Source organism: Brienomyrus brachyistius, chromosome 25 (assembly GCF_023856365.1).
Source record: "Brienomyrus brachyistius isolate T26 chromosome 25, BBRACH_0.4, whole genome shotgun sequence".
Lineage (NCBI taxonomy): Eukaryota > Metazoa > Chordata > Actinopteri > Osteoglossiformes > Mormyridae > Brienomyrus > Brienomyrus brachyistius.
This window is the reverse complement of record NC_064557.1, coordinates 311947-328000: the sequence shown is the minus strand read 5'-3', so window position 1 is coordinate 328000 and position 16054 is coordinate 311947. Positions and strand designations below refer to the sequence as shown.

The 16054-nt window shown below is 44.2% G+C and overlaps 1 protein-coding gene across 2 annotated transcripts; it reads left to right on the top strand.

The window, feature by feature from the left end:
• The first annotated feature begins 220 nt into the window (after nt 1-220).
• Nucleotides 221-10932, top strand: tmem192 (transmembrane protein 192). Of its 2 annotated transcripts, XM_048996450.1 has the most exons (6): nt 223-395; nt 1123-1275; nt 1516-1777; nt 2805-2939; nt 7710-7821; nt 9733-10932. In XM_048996450.1, the coding sequence occupies exons 1-6, from the start codon at nt 354-356 to the stop codon at nt 9854-9856; spliced, it is 828 nt and encodes a 275-aa protein (XP_048852407.1). In that variant the 5' UTR covers nt 223-353; the 3' UTR covers nt 9857-10932. The 2 variants fall into 2 exon arrangements, with proteins under 2 accessions (XP_048852408.1, XP_048852407.1); XM_048996451.1 differs by lacking the exons at nt 7710-7821; nt 9733-10932 and adding an exon at nt 4175-5069 and having other exon boundaries at nt 221-395.
• Nucleotides 10933-16054: the final 5122 nt, after the last annotated feature.

Below are 16054 nucleotides of genomic sequence, written 5' to 3'. Positions count from 1 at the left end.
TTTTATTTCTAACAGAGATACCCATTCGCAAACACGCGCGTCAGAGTAAACGCGCAGGTGCCCAAGACGACAGTGTTTTCCTGCGGACGCACTACAACTTGGGACACGTGAAGCTCGAGGTCTGCGGCGGCGATCACGTGGTCTGCGGGTTCTCGGCTTCCTACGTCGGAAACTTCGCGCCGCGAAGCAGGCGTTCTGACCAATAAGAGCGCAGCCCGGAAGCGTTTCGCTTTTTGCTTCGGTGCTTGGCGGAGGAGCGGCGTTCGCTAGTACGGAGCATGGATTCCTCTTCGTCACCCTAGCATTTATTTATTGTTATTAATATTTCCATAAATACACACACATGTACGCGTATGGTCTGTAGAATGGATTCTGCAGGACGACGGCCAGTTATCGTACGTGGCTGGATATATTTGTTTTTAGAGGAAGAGGGGCTGTTTGTTTCAGTGTTATCAGTGTGCTGGATGTCACTTGTCAGGTGATGCGCACGTGATGATAGCGGGATAGTTGTTTGCATATTACCAAATAGTTCCTCACAAAGGAGTTTAGTTATAAAAATCAAATAGTTGTCTGGTTATGTAACATTGTATGTTATATATTATGCGTTAGTTAAACTAGTTAACCAAAATTGCGCTACACTTGCTTACCATATATAATTATGGTTAATGTTTCCCCTTTGTGAATTCTGACTGTTCGGGAGGGAAATGTGAATTTGTTAAAACTCTGGTTTCTGATTGCGTAATGTTTTGGGACAAACTATCTACTTTCTTGTCGTATTGCACGCTTTTTTATTAATAGGTTATGGTGGTTTATGAGTAACCCTTCTCGTTGTTGCAAAGAGAACTTCCCGTTTTCCTTAACAAATGAAAACGTTGTAAAATAAAAACTAAAGTTTTTAGTTTTACAATTACAGGTTACCACTTCAGGTTAAATGAATGAGTAAATTAAAGCGTACCGTGTCTTGATCTTCTAAAATGTGTGCATCCGTTTTTCCAAATTCTGAGTTTGCACCTACATTAGAAAAAGAAATAACTTTTATCGGTACTTTTTGTCATATGTATCTCTCGGTATGTTGCGGGAGTTTTCCTTGTGACTGACTCGTGTTCCCTGTGTTTTCCTCAGAATAACTCAGCTGCAGAAATAACTCAGAGTATAGAAGACGACCCTCTGGTTGACGGACCACTTATCTCACCGGATGCTCTCGACGCTGAGATTAAATCCGAATTCCACAAGTTACCCACGTCTTGGGTGGCACTTATACTTTTATTCATTCATGTATGTAGACTGTCTTTTTTTATACATCATTTGAGTCTTGAAATTTGAGAAGGCTGTTTGTTGATTTTATTATTAGAGGGAGGCTCTGTGCATCACTGATGTGTAATTTATTAATTATGCTATTAAATTGTACCTATGTGAATAACAAAGTGAATGATTAAAAATTAATGATACTGCATTCATTCCTAGATATAAATGCACTAACTGTAGTTTTCTCTACACTTTTTTTGTGTTTTTCAGGTTGTTTTTGTGTGTCTCTCAGTTGTCTTGGCTGTATACTGTTCCATACTGGGAGATGTCATTCACCAGTGCCATAGGTACCTGCAGGACTTCGACAGCCAGACCGTGATCATTTTTGCCAAGGTCTCGCTCTGGCTCTTGTTTGTGGCCTTTGAGCGTTTTGTGCAGTACCAGCACAGGTGCGTGCGGGGCAGGGGGTACCTGCACTTCTACAGGTCGACTCGGAGCATGAAGCGTCTGCCATTGCTCGTCCACTCAGCCGGTGAGCCAGACGCGGAATAACACTCGGTGCTTGAAAGTGTTCCTGCAACACTATCGGTCATGTTATGCTGGATAAAAAAAAAATACACATTTTGCATTAAAGTACAGATGCCTCCTCCTGTGTATCACACAGCTTGTCTTCTAAGCAGAGCGGGAAATTTCAGGTTCAGAAAGTACAAATCCAGGCCAAGGTTTTATTTCAACCAACCAGTTGAGTAACCTGTGACTGTGACTCATTGTACTCAGCTGGTTGGTTGAAACAAAACCTTGGCCTGGATTTGTACTTTCTGTACTTGAACTTTCCACCTTTAAGTCCCAGTCCTTCCCTAAGATATGGGATGCTTATGAGCCTTTTCAACGTAGAATTCTTCCACCGTTTTGAGCTTTGCTTTGACTTGTATTCATGTTGGAAAAAAGAGACCGTCCAGTCAGCCAGAATTCTTTTAGAATACCATGTCTTTTGCAGTTTGGTAGATGTTGCAGTGGATTAAGGAGTGATAAATTGCTTAACTTTTGACTGGTACCGTAAATCGTCAAAGGTAAAATGTAAATTTCTAACAATAATAATTGCAGCAAAAACGATGATTCACTAAATAATTGTTTTGAAATCTTAGTTTTGCTATCAGCCATTCTGTGGTTTAAAATGTATTTTACGTATGTAACAATCTTTCTGCATGTTTGAATGCAAATTTAAAAATACCAGAAGCTTCCACATGAGGGCAGCATCTTTACAGATCAGTTCCTAATCTGTATTAAAGATTAGAGATTGGTGTTCCTTAGGGAACTCTGATAGTATGGGTCTTTATTATAATATAATAATAATAATAATAATGTGGCCTCTTTTTACTTATTTATATTTGCTTGCTAATTAATTGACAATGCACATTTTTTGGGGGGGTGCCTTTAATGGTAATTGTGGTGCGATTGCACATCTCCTCGATTGTCATGCAGAAGGTGGAGAAGTTATCGGCTGGTTTTTATCAGCCAGATGTTGCTCTGTTCTGGGCTCAATTTCGGCTTCCTCGCAGGCAATGCCGCGGTCATGCTGGTGCTGTCGACCCAGCTATCGCTGCCCAGCGCCAGGCACACGTACACGTACCTCCTGCTGGGGATCCTAGGCCTGGAGCTACTCGTCTCCGTCCTCTGCCTGCTGGCCTACACAGGTGAGCTCAGCTCCACCGCGACTTCACAAATCGTCCCCCCGCCCCCCACCCTGCTCGCATCACAATGGCCTCGGCCCGCCTGCTTCCATTCAGCGCACAACAAATGGGGCTTGGGAGTCGGGGCCGGCCTTTCAGGCAGACTCAGCGCCGACGGGCGTTTCTCCCGCATCCCTTAATCTTAAGATCACGGAATGAACCCAAAAAATTCCACAGGGAAAAGCTGGGGGGTGCCTGGTACGCTGGGTGCAGTGCTAGTCTAGAAAGAAGGATCAATTATTATCATTGTTTTTAAAATGCCACACTACCTTCCTAAATGGATGATTAGTGATCCTCCATTGGTGTAGCGCAGATGTTTAGTTATTATGAGCCAGTTTTTATAAATTTTTTTTTAATTATTATTTGCTAAAGCAATATGATAGTTTAGGAGTAGGGGCTGCAGAATTCTGAGAATTTTCCATTAATTCCCATATCTGCACAGTAATTCGCCTGGAAAATTTCCAACTTGGCATATTTCCAAAATTATCTGTCTTAACATCCCATGGAATGGAAAGTTTGTGGAAAGTTTGTGGAAATTTACCATGCCTCTGCAACCTTAGTTAGGAGTTAGGGGGTCACATTACTGAAGGCATTTCTCCAGGCTTCTCTTGAGTTGCTTAATGAGGGCCGGCCATGATCAGTAGGGCCTCCGGTTTATCAGATGGCATTAATTCCCAGTCTTGCCACAGGCAAACCGCTGAATACACTCCACCCAGAAACACCTCCATATTGTCCTAATGTTTACTGTAATCATCACCTCAGTGCTTGGCTCTTATCAGTGAGCATTAAAGTTTTCCCACATGAAGCATCCTCATATCTGTGTGAAGGTGGTAGATTCTGGGTAATATACAGTGACTCAACGTTTGTGCGCGTATTTGAAATGCAGCCATGGTTACGGGACTGTGTCTTGGGTTAAATTTCTTACCTTTGCTGGAAGGCACAAATCTATCAGACTCCCATCGCACCCCCACATTTTTTGGCATAGTTCCAACGTTAGTTTCATTACCGGCCTGCCTTGTACGTCACGATGCGATGACATCGTGTAGATGTATATAGCGGAAACCATTTCTTGACGCAGAGTAACCCAGGTTCATGGCCTGCAGGGGGAAAAAACATAAATGCTAGCTTGTCATGGGGAAAAAAACGTTGCATATCGCCAGCGTGATTTCAGCTTCTGCTGCTCCTGTATCCCATTTCAGACATTCCTCTGATTTGTATAAGAGAATCCGGCAGGCCGGCGCAGCTAAACGCACCAGGCCTGACCCCGTAGAGACGTGTCTACGGTAAGGTATCGGTTGCCTTCTAAATTCTTTTGTTTCTGTTGGCAAACATTTTAAGAGTGAAGTATAAAGCTTTTGGCTACTAATGCCTCCATTTTCTTCTCAGTTTTCCTAGAAGGAAGGTTGCGTTTGGCTAGAGACGTATCTCGCTTTGAAGTTCTTTTGAAGGTGCATTTAATGCTAAGAGATGGAGGGACTCTTGTATTTATCTGCTTTTCCCCCTCTTCATTTAAACATGAATACACACCATTGTATTGGGCAACATTTAGATTTCTCACATCAAAGTAGTTTACTGCTGCTTTTTTTTTGGTCTTCAAAGGGTTAAAATTAAAATGAAATCCTTTTACGTATTGTTTGTGCTAAGTGCGAGCAATTTGGAACAGAACCATCTGTGAAAGAAGGTTAGGGTTAAAGAGTTTCTTAGGCCGGGAATTCAGTTGTGAAGATGAGTGTTTTTGAACATCCTGCCCTGCATCAACTGCTTAAAACCAAAACATACTTTTTATACAAGGTCACTTTCAGACATAAGGAGCGTCTCAGGAGTTCAGAGCTGTAAAGGGAATCCTGTTTAGGTTGACAGCAACCTCTGCTGTTTTTGTTGGCATCCAAAAGAAAACAAATGAATGTGCTAGGGGGACAGTCCAGCCCGGCCCGGCCCAGAGACCTGAGGTTTATTTGGGTCCAGAGACTCCCCCGAAGTGACCAAAATGACACGGATACACAAACACAAACATTTCGGCTGCAGGAATTCCACACGGTTAACAGGACGGCCTGAAGCAGGATATTTGCACTTAGCTGAATGATTGATTGAAGTACATTCGGAGGCAGTCGCGCCCCCCCCCCACCTCCCGCTCGGCGTCTCCCCTCCTCTGAAAACACGGTCATCCTTGTCATCCGAATCTCACAGGAAAGTTATTTGGCTAAGGTGTATGCCGGTGCTTGGACGTGCCCCATTCATTATGAAAACGGTTCTGTAGCATTAAGCTTAAGCAACTTTTTGCTTGTTTCATAAAGGTGTTTGTGCAGATGTGTGAATTTTTGCAGATCGTGCTGGCAAAAAAAAAAAAAAAAAACCGCGTCCGTTCACAATTTCTGTTCCGCTTCTTGCCTTCCTAGTAACCTTTTAATTAAGGTACTAAAAATACGTGGCGACATGTCCGCTAGTCACGATAACGGAAATGTTACTTGCTTCAGCTGCGCTTGGCGGCTGCTCATGTCTGTGTCGCTCGCTACCGTTCACCGAGCAAAGGAATGGTCGTCCATTTTGGCGAACAAGTGAGAAATGTCACATCTCTGTCAAACCGCCTTTGTCCCTCCGGTGTTTCGCATGTTTATGACCTTTCGGACGCCCCAACTCTTCGGAAACTCTATTTTGCGCAGTGTTTTATAGGTGCAGTCGAGTGCATTGTGCATCTTCCGCTCTGCACAACCTGCCCATTCTCATTTTTTGTTGACTTTTGTTTTTTTTTTTTAACCACGTATGGCTGCATTGGCGTAACCCTACTGCGGCCTTGTGCTTCATGCGGCCCAAACGTCGCAGCCGAATTAGGAGGACAGATGGGGAATAACTGTGAAGTCACGGTTTACTCTGCAGCCGTTTTTAGCTTCTCATTGTCAGTTCTTGCTCTTGTTTTCAAGCGATGGTTAGGCCATTTATTTAGTTAGTTTAGTTCTCAAGGGCACGTTAAAGTGAAACCTCAGTTATTTGTGTGTGTTTGTACAGACCTACTTAAAGATATGTCTCTCTCTTCATTTTTCCAGTTGTCTTCCAGCTGTTTATACAGTACAGGGATGTGTACCTGCAGACACCTATATGTGTGTATGTCTGTTAATGCGTGCATGCACATTGTGCTTGTAATTATATGTGCCTCCCTTCTAAAGCAGAGGGTTTTCCTTTGTCCTGGGGGGTTACTGTCCCTCAGGTTGCTGGGGGGTGGGGAGCTTTGGGCCTAAACGTGAATGAGGCGCGGTGTGAAGACATTAAAAGTGTTGAAGGCGGAGGCTGTAAGTGCAGGATATCGCAGCTCTTGGGTTTCCTCGTGAGCCCCGCCGTTATCGATCGAGCCGGCCCACTGGGCCCGAGCCCATGGGGGTGGGATTGTAAAAAACTGCTCATCGCCGCAGTGCCCCGCTTATAAGTGCGAGATCAAAGAATTTCATAAGGTGGGATTTAAATGGCCTTATTGGAGGGTGAGGGTTGCCAGTTCATAGCTTCTTTGACGATTTCCTGTGATTTCTGTACACTTGGCATATTCTGTGCACTCTCGCGCCCCCCCCCCCCCCCCAGAAGATTTTTTTTTTTTTTTTTTTTACCCATTTTAAAAGATGTATTAGTAATTATGAGTAAGAATGACTTTATAATTCCCTGGGGGGGAATCTGGTGATTGATTCCCGGATGTTGCCGTCCGGCACAGCTTACGGACCCAGCCTTTGGATGCCTTCCTTTCACTTCGCAGGACTCCAACTCCCATCCTCACCCCCGGCACCTCAGTGAAACTCATGAATTCTTAAGCACCGAAGGTTCGTACAGCGGAGTCCATTTTCTCGCTCTCTCCCTGCACCGCAGTGCCATTTCATGCAATTTCTATGCATGGCAAGGAAAAATCTTTACTTTTGTGTATGGAAGAACGACGAGCAGTGTGTACGCTTTGGCCTTCAGCATTAATGAGCTAAATCCCGCACCATCGTCTAATGAAGCTGATATCATTTACCTTTTATGACGTATGTGGGATCGTATCAGGAGAAGGCAAATTCATATCCAGGAATTCCACACGGGGAGCTGGGTAGTTCTGAACACTGAAGTTCAGAGGGCAAAGACCCACTGGGCAATAATGGCCTCTCACCCCTGCCCCCACCTTGTGACCCCCGCCGGCCCTGTTCTGAGGGCAGGGGGCAGGGCCAGCCACCAGGCGCTGATCCAGAGGTGGTCCTCTAATGATTTTACAGCCCACTGTTTGATAGGAGCAATCCAGGATCTGATGTCTCTTAATTGCTTCCCTTTAATCAGCAGCGTGAAATCACCACACTGGGGGCTGGAGGGGGGGGCAGGTGGTCCCAAGGTGGGGGGAGGGGGGATCGGGACCCTGGGTCACCTGGAGAAAGTGACCCCTGCCGCTCCAGCCCGCAGCGACAACAGTACCACCCCCTCATCCGTCACGAAACCTTAGCCTGGTGCTGCACCTCTAATTAATCAGCTGTTGATGTAAATGATCGTTGCAACAGCAGGGTGCCTCAACGACGAGGACTGCTTGTTCTCCACGCCGCTGCACGATGAACCATGGAGCTGTGGGAATGCGCTGTAGGTGCGTCTCTGAAGTAGATGTTCGCTGCCAGAGCGTGCCGGTCGGCTAGCTGTCTCGTTTTGGCGCGAACGCGTGTTTGCCTGTTCCGCCGACCGGAGGTGAGCGCGTTGGCACGACGCTAACTCTTCGTGTCAAACTTCTGTCCTCACCAGTGAAAGTCGTGAACTTCAACAAGGCGAAGCCGAGTCCGGATGTCAGTCAGGAGGAGAGGATGCACGCCTACTCCGGTCCAGGAAGCATCATCGGCTCAGAAACTGGATTCCGGTACGCATTTCGGCTGGGGTTCGCTCCGTCACCTCGGGATCTAGGGCAGTTTCTGGATCAGGATAAGAATCAAAATCCTTTCATCTGCATTGATGCACACAAACACAGAGACGAAAAATAAATGGATACGCAAAATACTTAGAATAAAAATACAGTGAGAGAGAGAGAAGTTGTGCTATTAATAAACAAACATGCAGGCATGTAAATTAAGGTGAGACGACCAGATGTAGAATACATGGAATTTTGAGGATGCGCAAATGAAGGTATGAGCATGAAGTTTAGTAGATGAATAAGCCTGGCAAGATCACATCTCATGGATGGACCCAGGCTGCGATCTCACAGGCTAGTTTGAGAAATAACTATGAAATTATGGGGTCCGTTTTAAACGAAGGTGTTTTTCATAATTTAAATGGGTCCTGAGCCAGCCTAACTTTAACTTAAAAGTTAAACTTAAAAACCATCGCTTTCTTACAGAACACATCATTCCAGGCCTCTGCTTGCAGGCACCATATGATGTCAGTAGGTGCTTCACGGCTCAGTAAATCAGCTGTAATTGTAAACGGGGGCCCTGTTGCAGTCCCACTCCGATTTGGCGTTTAGGGGAAACCTGGCCCATGAAATGTAGCTCTGGGACATTGGGGCCAAACGTCACTGAGGCCAGAGTGGTGGGGGCAGCGGGAATAGCCTCGGGCTCCTCTTGGGCAGGCACACCTACCGGGTGGCTGCCGATTGGGGTGGGGGGGGGAGAGGGCGCTCATTTTATCTTTTCATTGATGATGGTAATGTGGGCTAAATAAATAGCGTGAGATGCTGGTGAAAAGGCGGGATTAGCCTGCGCTGCATTCCTGGGGGCCGCTGTGTCGTCGCGGCGTATTTCTGCTGAGCTGTAAGTGCACCGCCAGCTGCTGCCCGTACTTCACCTGGACGTCTTTTCCAGACGTTGCTCTTCCGTCTTTATGCTGTCTGCAGGGGCATAGTAGCTGGGGGGAAAAGGAGCCCCCATCCCCCCATATTTAATCTGGCTTCATTCATCCCCCCCCTGTAAATAGACATTTGTCTTTAAATGATTGTTTGCCCCCCCCAAACCAAACTCTCTTCTATGCCGTTGCCTGCAGATTCCAAAAATAAAAAATTCCTAATTAAATATTTATCGCAAAAATGTCTTTAGGTGGCTATTTTTTTTTTCTCTCTTTTGCACAAGATGTGTGAAAAGAATTTTAAATGACTTCAGAGACCAGGAACCATTTCCATAGTATTAAAATCCTCATCAGAAAATGTATCTGCTGGGTTCTGAGTGCAGCACTTCAGCACTTCTTTTTGTTTGTTTTTTTCTCTCTCTCTCCCCCCCCCCCCCCCCCCCCCCATCCTCCTCCTCAAACATGTTTGGGCTCATAGTTCTTTCTTATTTCCTTCGCGTTTTCTTTTAACGTGTCGGCCCGGCGAGAGAGAATCTGCGGTCCGTACCACTTCACAGTGACCTGCTACGGCATGATTAACATCTCCAAAGACGATGGGTCAGTCTGGGGGATAACGCATCGCTGGCATCCCACAGATGCTCATTTGCCAGAGTAAACACTCCTCCAAGGGCCCCCTTTCCTGTGCCAGGGCGAAATCGTACAGATATTCTATCTGACTTTTCGGGTAAAGTCGCGGATATGTCGCGTTTAGTTCACGTCAAAAATTGCCATCTGTTGCATGTTAACTTTTGAAGTTTTTTTTTCTCCCCTCCTTCCAGCACATAATTCCCCCCCCCCCCCCCCCCCCCCGGCTTGTCAGCTTAGCAGTTTTTAATAATGTTCATAATTCATATGTCTTTGGGTATTGGTGCTCTGGGTAACACATGCCAGAAATGGTCAGTTGTGATGATTTATTATTTTTATTTTATTTTATTTTTTTACTTTTTTTTTTCAGGGAGGGGTCAAATTTGGATGAGGTGGTGGAAAAGCAAGCAGACCTGATTGAGTACTTGAAGCAGCACAACAGCCTGCTCAGCAAACGGATCTTGTCTTTAACTTCCCAACAGATCAGAGACTGAAGAGGATCGGGCATCCGATGTGGAGAAGGACCTTTTGTTGTTTTTTTGGCCAAATGCTGGAGTCTTTTGTACTTGAATGGTCACTGGATGTTTTATAAAAGACATAACGCTTTACTACATTATGTTTGTGTTCCATATTCTACATGTTTTAAAGCTTGAAAACTTCTTAATAAAGTGTATATTTATGTGGATTTATTGTTGTTGGAAGTTCACAGTTTAGACAGGCAAAACTTTTATTCTTAAGTGTTTCAGAAAAAAATTAAAGTGCTTTCCAGCCATGGTTCAAAGATCAGAGAACAGTGTAGTGTTTTTTATTTTTGTGTGATGACCCTGTGTAACCTTTAGCTAATGATGTGCAGAAAAACTTTTTTTTTTGTTTGTTTAATTGAAAGGACAAACGTCTGCACACTCACTTGAAATGGAATGCAGGCGATTTGGCAGGATGCAGACGTACGAGAATCGCTTTTTGGTGAACGAGTGACAATTTCACTTGAGGATATCATACCCCACAAAAATGAAGCGGAACAGCAGGGATTTAAACAATAGTTGTTGTTTTTTGCATCGCAAAAATGGAGGATTTAGAAGCTGGAGCAAGACATGGGCTAAATTTGTAACACTCAAGTATCAGCATATAGGATTTATAAAGCGGTGCTTAATCAAGCCCCGTGGCATCTGAGGGAGGACGGGTAGTGAGGTTAACTTAGCGTTTTTAGTGTGTGTGTGTCTCACGAGCAACGTGTAGCATTTCTCGAGATGGGACAGTGTGTTGCCATAGGCTGCCCATAATTTAGCGTTATCGCTATTCTAAAAACGTTTGTTTTGTGCCTTTTTTTTATTATTTGGTAGTTGGAGTCACTTTGCACTGTTGGCTCATAACGTACTGCACTGTTAATATTTTGGGACAATTTAACCTTCAGTCAGTGTAATTTGCCAGTTATTTGTAGTTATGCAGTTATAAGCAACTCAGGCTCTGTGGATTTTGAATATTTTTTTTTTGTTCCATTGGGCTGATTTTGTAATGCACTTAAAATAAGCTCTTTGTACAGTAATGTCTTAATAAATAAGTAATTTCTCTATTTTTGTGTGAAACTATATATTTGCAAATACCCTTGTCGTTTCCCTTATTTTTCTTATTTTTTTTTTATTTTGAGTATCCACTCTCAGCAGTGTGAAGTAAAACAGTCGAGAAGAGTATACACAATTTATTAAAATTACATCAGTTAAACAAGTGCGTTACTTGCATATAAACACATTTGAGTACGTTATAAAATGGTAAACTACGCTTTCCCAGAATGCGTGCAGTTTTTCTGTCAACCGTTGAATTTTGAACTCCTCTCTGCCATCCTTTACGTGGGTGGTTTATAAATAAAACCGTTACCTACATTTTAGTAGAGTAAACTCAACAGCAATATTTAACGTGTGGTTTTTTACATGTATTTATGTAGCGTGATCTATGTAGTGTGACACCAGTTGTGCTGTAGTGTCTGCACTGATCATATAAAGCGTAAATCTTTGGTTGGCCTTCACGTTTGTGAGTGTGCTGCAGTGTAAGACCTCACTATTCATTGCACGTGTATTTACACTGAATACTTGTATAACACGGTTTAAATAGTCAAAATACACAAAAGCTGGCATCTAAAAAAAAACGTTTTTGCATTATTTACAATTTTTCAAATGGAAACCCGTTTAGTTTTTTTGGTGTGGTAGCAGTTGCCTTCTCAGGAGAAATCTCTGGCTTGTTGGTTTTTGCTGAGTCTGTGTGAGCCCCCCCCCCCCCCCCCCCCGCCGGCTTTCCCAGAGGTCACTGCTGCCACACGGCTTCGGGATGGCATGTTCCACAATCACCATGCATCTGAAATGTAACCAAGAAAGGTGTTAGACTCCATAAACTAGACAGCAGACAAGTTCTCCACCAGGGTGCCCAGTAAAAGTGTGTTTTGCCAACTCAGACTGCAAAAGGACGACCCTGGTGCAGTTCAGTGTTCAGTAGAGCGTTTTTTTCTGTCGCTTTTTGACTTGGTCAATCACACTGGATTTCCTTTTTTGTTGCCACGTTGAATTCACTCAACCAGCTTGAGAGATTATGAGGTCACGTGTCTCCAGAATTTAGAGCAACAGCTAGCAGCTGGTTTGGGCTGAATGGGGGTCAGCCTGGGCAGTGGTGAAGGTGATGACCCTTTCTTTATATATCACAAAGACCTAGTAAGTGTTTAAAACATTCCCTCAAAAAACCGACGGCATATAATAACAGGACATCGTTAGTGGGATTTAAAATGAAGTTTGTTTACATTCGGTTACATTTGTCCTTGAACACAATGTTTACCATTACTTAAAGACTAACTGAAAAATATCTTCAGCCTCATTAAATGACTAATTACTCTCTTTTCTTATAGGCACAACAGGACATCTTTGTAAGACACTACGATGGATACATTGTGGGCAAATATAGCATGTAAACCTTAGCTACTCCAAAGCTCACGCTACATAAGTGTAGCGGATATACTTCTTCTATTTGCCTATGTGAGGCTTAAAGAAATCACCATCCATTTTCTCATCAGCCTAAATATACAATCAAGTAAGAAAGCACAATTACTCCTTCCTCTGCTCATGCACATCAAATCACGTGCAGTAAACACCCAAAGAACCATAAAACCTTCTCGGTGAGAACTCATATTGAATTTTATCAATCCTTCGTAAGCGCTAAGCTGCTAGCCTTCTTACGGATAAGTTCATTAGAAGCCTGCGATAATCCAGCCCACTATACACTGTAATATTTGACGGGCGTTTAAGCCAAGCGTACATAAGTAGGGAACGTTCCAATGTAGCAGGCGGTGGGTAGATGAAGCTCAAGTTGATTAATTCTATTTAGCCACGTAGGGGGATAATAATGCCGTACAGGTTGGGATGTTGAGCTCGGCCTGGCATGCTAAGAAAGCCGCCGTGCTAAGGGACTTCCCGCTAATTAGTTTTGGGATCCAACACTAAGCTCCTCGTGGAATTTTTCCATGAGTTCCCTTGGAAATGGTGACAGTCTTTGAGTTTTTTAAGGACACCAGCGCAAAGGGAACTTAAAACGCAAGTAACACCGCTACAGGCGCCCCCCCTGAGGGTGGCGAAATGGAAAATTTGACCTGTTGTTGTAGTCTTGGCTTCATATTGAAATTAGCGCCCGGATCGTAAATGTTTTTAAAGGTTCAGCAAGACCTCAGAGGCTTGTTATCTTATCAGTCACATGCTACCCTGATGCATTAGCTTCCGTTGGCTCAATCGGCGCGGCCTGACTACTTCAGATTGGATCTGTGATCAAAACGATGAACCTCACCACTTCTCCCTGAGTCAGTTTGGACGTCAATAAAGAGCTTAAAGAGCTTCTTTACAATGCAATTGCTGGTGTAAAGGAATGTACCCCAAATCAGATTAAAGCCCCTCCTGTCTGTTACCCCAGCTATGAGGGCTTAGGGGCTGTTCATACTATGATTTTTTTTTTCTGGATACTTCCAGTATTTCTTTTTTATTACTGCTGGACTGTAAAATCCGAGGGTGAGTCCATGTGGACATGCGTGCCTCCCAAAGTATAGCAAAACAATGTCAAGTAACCTTAAATATTTGGGAAAAGGTGCATCTGTAAAAATGTTCTGACAGAATCGTTTATTAATTGCTCCCACCCCCCCCGTCCCCCTGATTCCAAAGCCCCTTTTGCCAAGGAGGGTAAATGTACTTTTATGTCACTGAAAGGAGTCAGGAACGTACCATTCGGTGCTTCAGGGGAACGGTACTCTTGAGTGAAGAGGCATACATCTTCTGTGTGGGCAGTGATGCCGGTGGTACTTCCGCTTCAGATTCAGGAAATCTGTCGAGGAAGGACAAACCACGCGTTGGCAGTCATATTTGCATCATAGGGTGATTCCCTGTGTTATTTCACTCGAATGCTGGCATGGTAACTTAAGAAACTTCTGCAGACGTCCTTTAAAGTCACCAAATGTAAGAATATCAGGGGCATTCTTCTCAGAAACAAGTAAAACATACAAGACAAGTGTTTCCACCGTTAAGAGGAGCAGCCTGGTCTGCTGGAGGTCAGTGCCCCTCATACCTGGACAATTTCACTTGGGACGAGGGCTTATTTCTAAGAAAATGGAGCATAATGGAAAGCAGATAAAATTCTGCATGGTGGATTTTAAAAAAACCTGAAATTTAAGGACCAGGACGTAAAGTATCAATTCACTGTGATAGTCAGTTCCACCATCAAACTCGATTTTCTAAGCAAATAGACAGGTAGATTTCAGACTGCCTGGCAAGCATGAATTATAAGCTTGCCTGGAGCAAAAGTAATTGACTCCACAACATTAATGCAATTCTGATTTATGAGGAAAAACGCATGGTCTGTAGAAACATACATTTTAGGCTTGGATTTTGAATTAGGATTTTCTTTGATGTTATGAACTGCAGTAAAATTAAAGCTTTCATTGCTTATCACTTCATAACATTGGACAATCTTTTTGAAGAAAAATATCTAAAAGGTAATAGTTGTAATTTAGTACCTAATTTAATGAAAATTTGCCATTTTACACTGGAGAAGGATTATTAAAAACAGTTAAATTATAACATATTCAAACCCAGTAAATGATAATCCCGCAAAGAATGTAATAATTTTGCTGGGAAAATATTTGCACCTTCTAACTCACCACTGAAGATCATTACTGAGAAACTATCAGCAAACATGAGGAACTTCAAATCACGGATGTTGTTCTCCGGCTCACATACCTGGTCTCTGCCCCTTAACTAACAAGAAGAAGGTCGCAAGGAGGAGAAGGACGTAGAAGAAGTTCAGTATCCTCATTTTGGTGCCGGAAGCAGCCGGTGGTCTGCAGGGGTATCCGGGTAGGAGGCTGGCTGCAGAGAAGCTTCCTGGCCGAGGTATGAAGCGCGGTCTGGCTAGGATAATGACCACATTCGGTGAGGCTGCCAGGTTCAGCCACCGCTGTGCCTTCCCTCGTCGCTCGTCCTCAGTCTGCGGACGACTAAAACTCCCCCTGTGTCCCTCGCTTACTCCTGCAGACAGAGAAAGAATAACCTTATTGGCTCTTTACCATGTCAACGGTAATTGTCCAGCTGAAGATGAGCTAGGAAGCCCTTGTGAACAATGAAGTGGCCTCCCCCTCTTTTTATAGCATGAGGGAGGGGGGAATATGTAAATCGGCCGGCTGGGAGGGGGGATCCCAGCCCCATTTGCAAATGTGAGACCTTGCATTGCACATATTGACCCCACATGTATAAGGTAATACAAGTGACAGGAAGCCCCCTCCCCCTCCGACAGACACGCACACACACAGCTCTAACCCCACTGCCCCACAGACCGCTGTGGGCCCCCAGTCCCTCTGAATGGGACGTAAACAGGCTGCGAAGTGGCAGCCATTGGGACTTGAATCTGTGAACACTTTGCCTTAATGAGAGGCCTTTGTGTGTTGCCTCCCACCCCCTGCCCCTGGGTGTTGGGAGCCTCCTGTGTGTGGAGTCCTGCTTCCCCCCCCCCAGCACATCTGGAACCCGAACGCCAGGACACCTAGCTGTGCAGCTCCATTGTTCACTGTAATGGTCATATTCAGTAGCTGCATAGAATTAATGTGCATTTACTCTCCCATGCCTAGTTTCAATCCCAGTTTGTTAGTTGCAACTTCATTTCATATGGAAAGTGCCTCCGATGTTCCAGATTTGTCCTCTCGGTCATTAACCTTAACAGGCAGCGGAAAATCCCCTTAGTGTGAGTCTGCGTAACCCCCCCCCCCCCAAAAAAAAAGAAAAATGCAGTGCAGGGATCTTTTACGCGGCTGGGATGCTTGCAAAATTGAAAGTTGTCACTGAAGGTAGTGATGACATGGAAAATGGAATCGGAAAACGCCCAGTTTTCAGATTTTGCTTCCGTACATGGAGGGGGCGGGGGGGGGGGGGGGTATGGGGTCTGAGTAATCATTAAGAATGCAGTGGTGAACAATCACAAAAAATTGCCCAAAAATGACTATGCAAACCGATAAAACTTTACTACAGGCCTGAATTATATCCTTATAAAATAAAGGGTTATGTCTGAGTTTTTAAAACCAAACAGGTAATTGAGCATGACTTTATGACCCCCCCCATTCAGATACATTCTGCCCTTCCTCAATTTATCCTGCTTTTCCCGCCGAATGCTAAAGACAACCAACT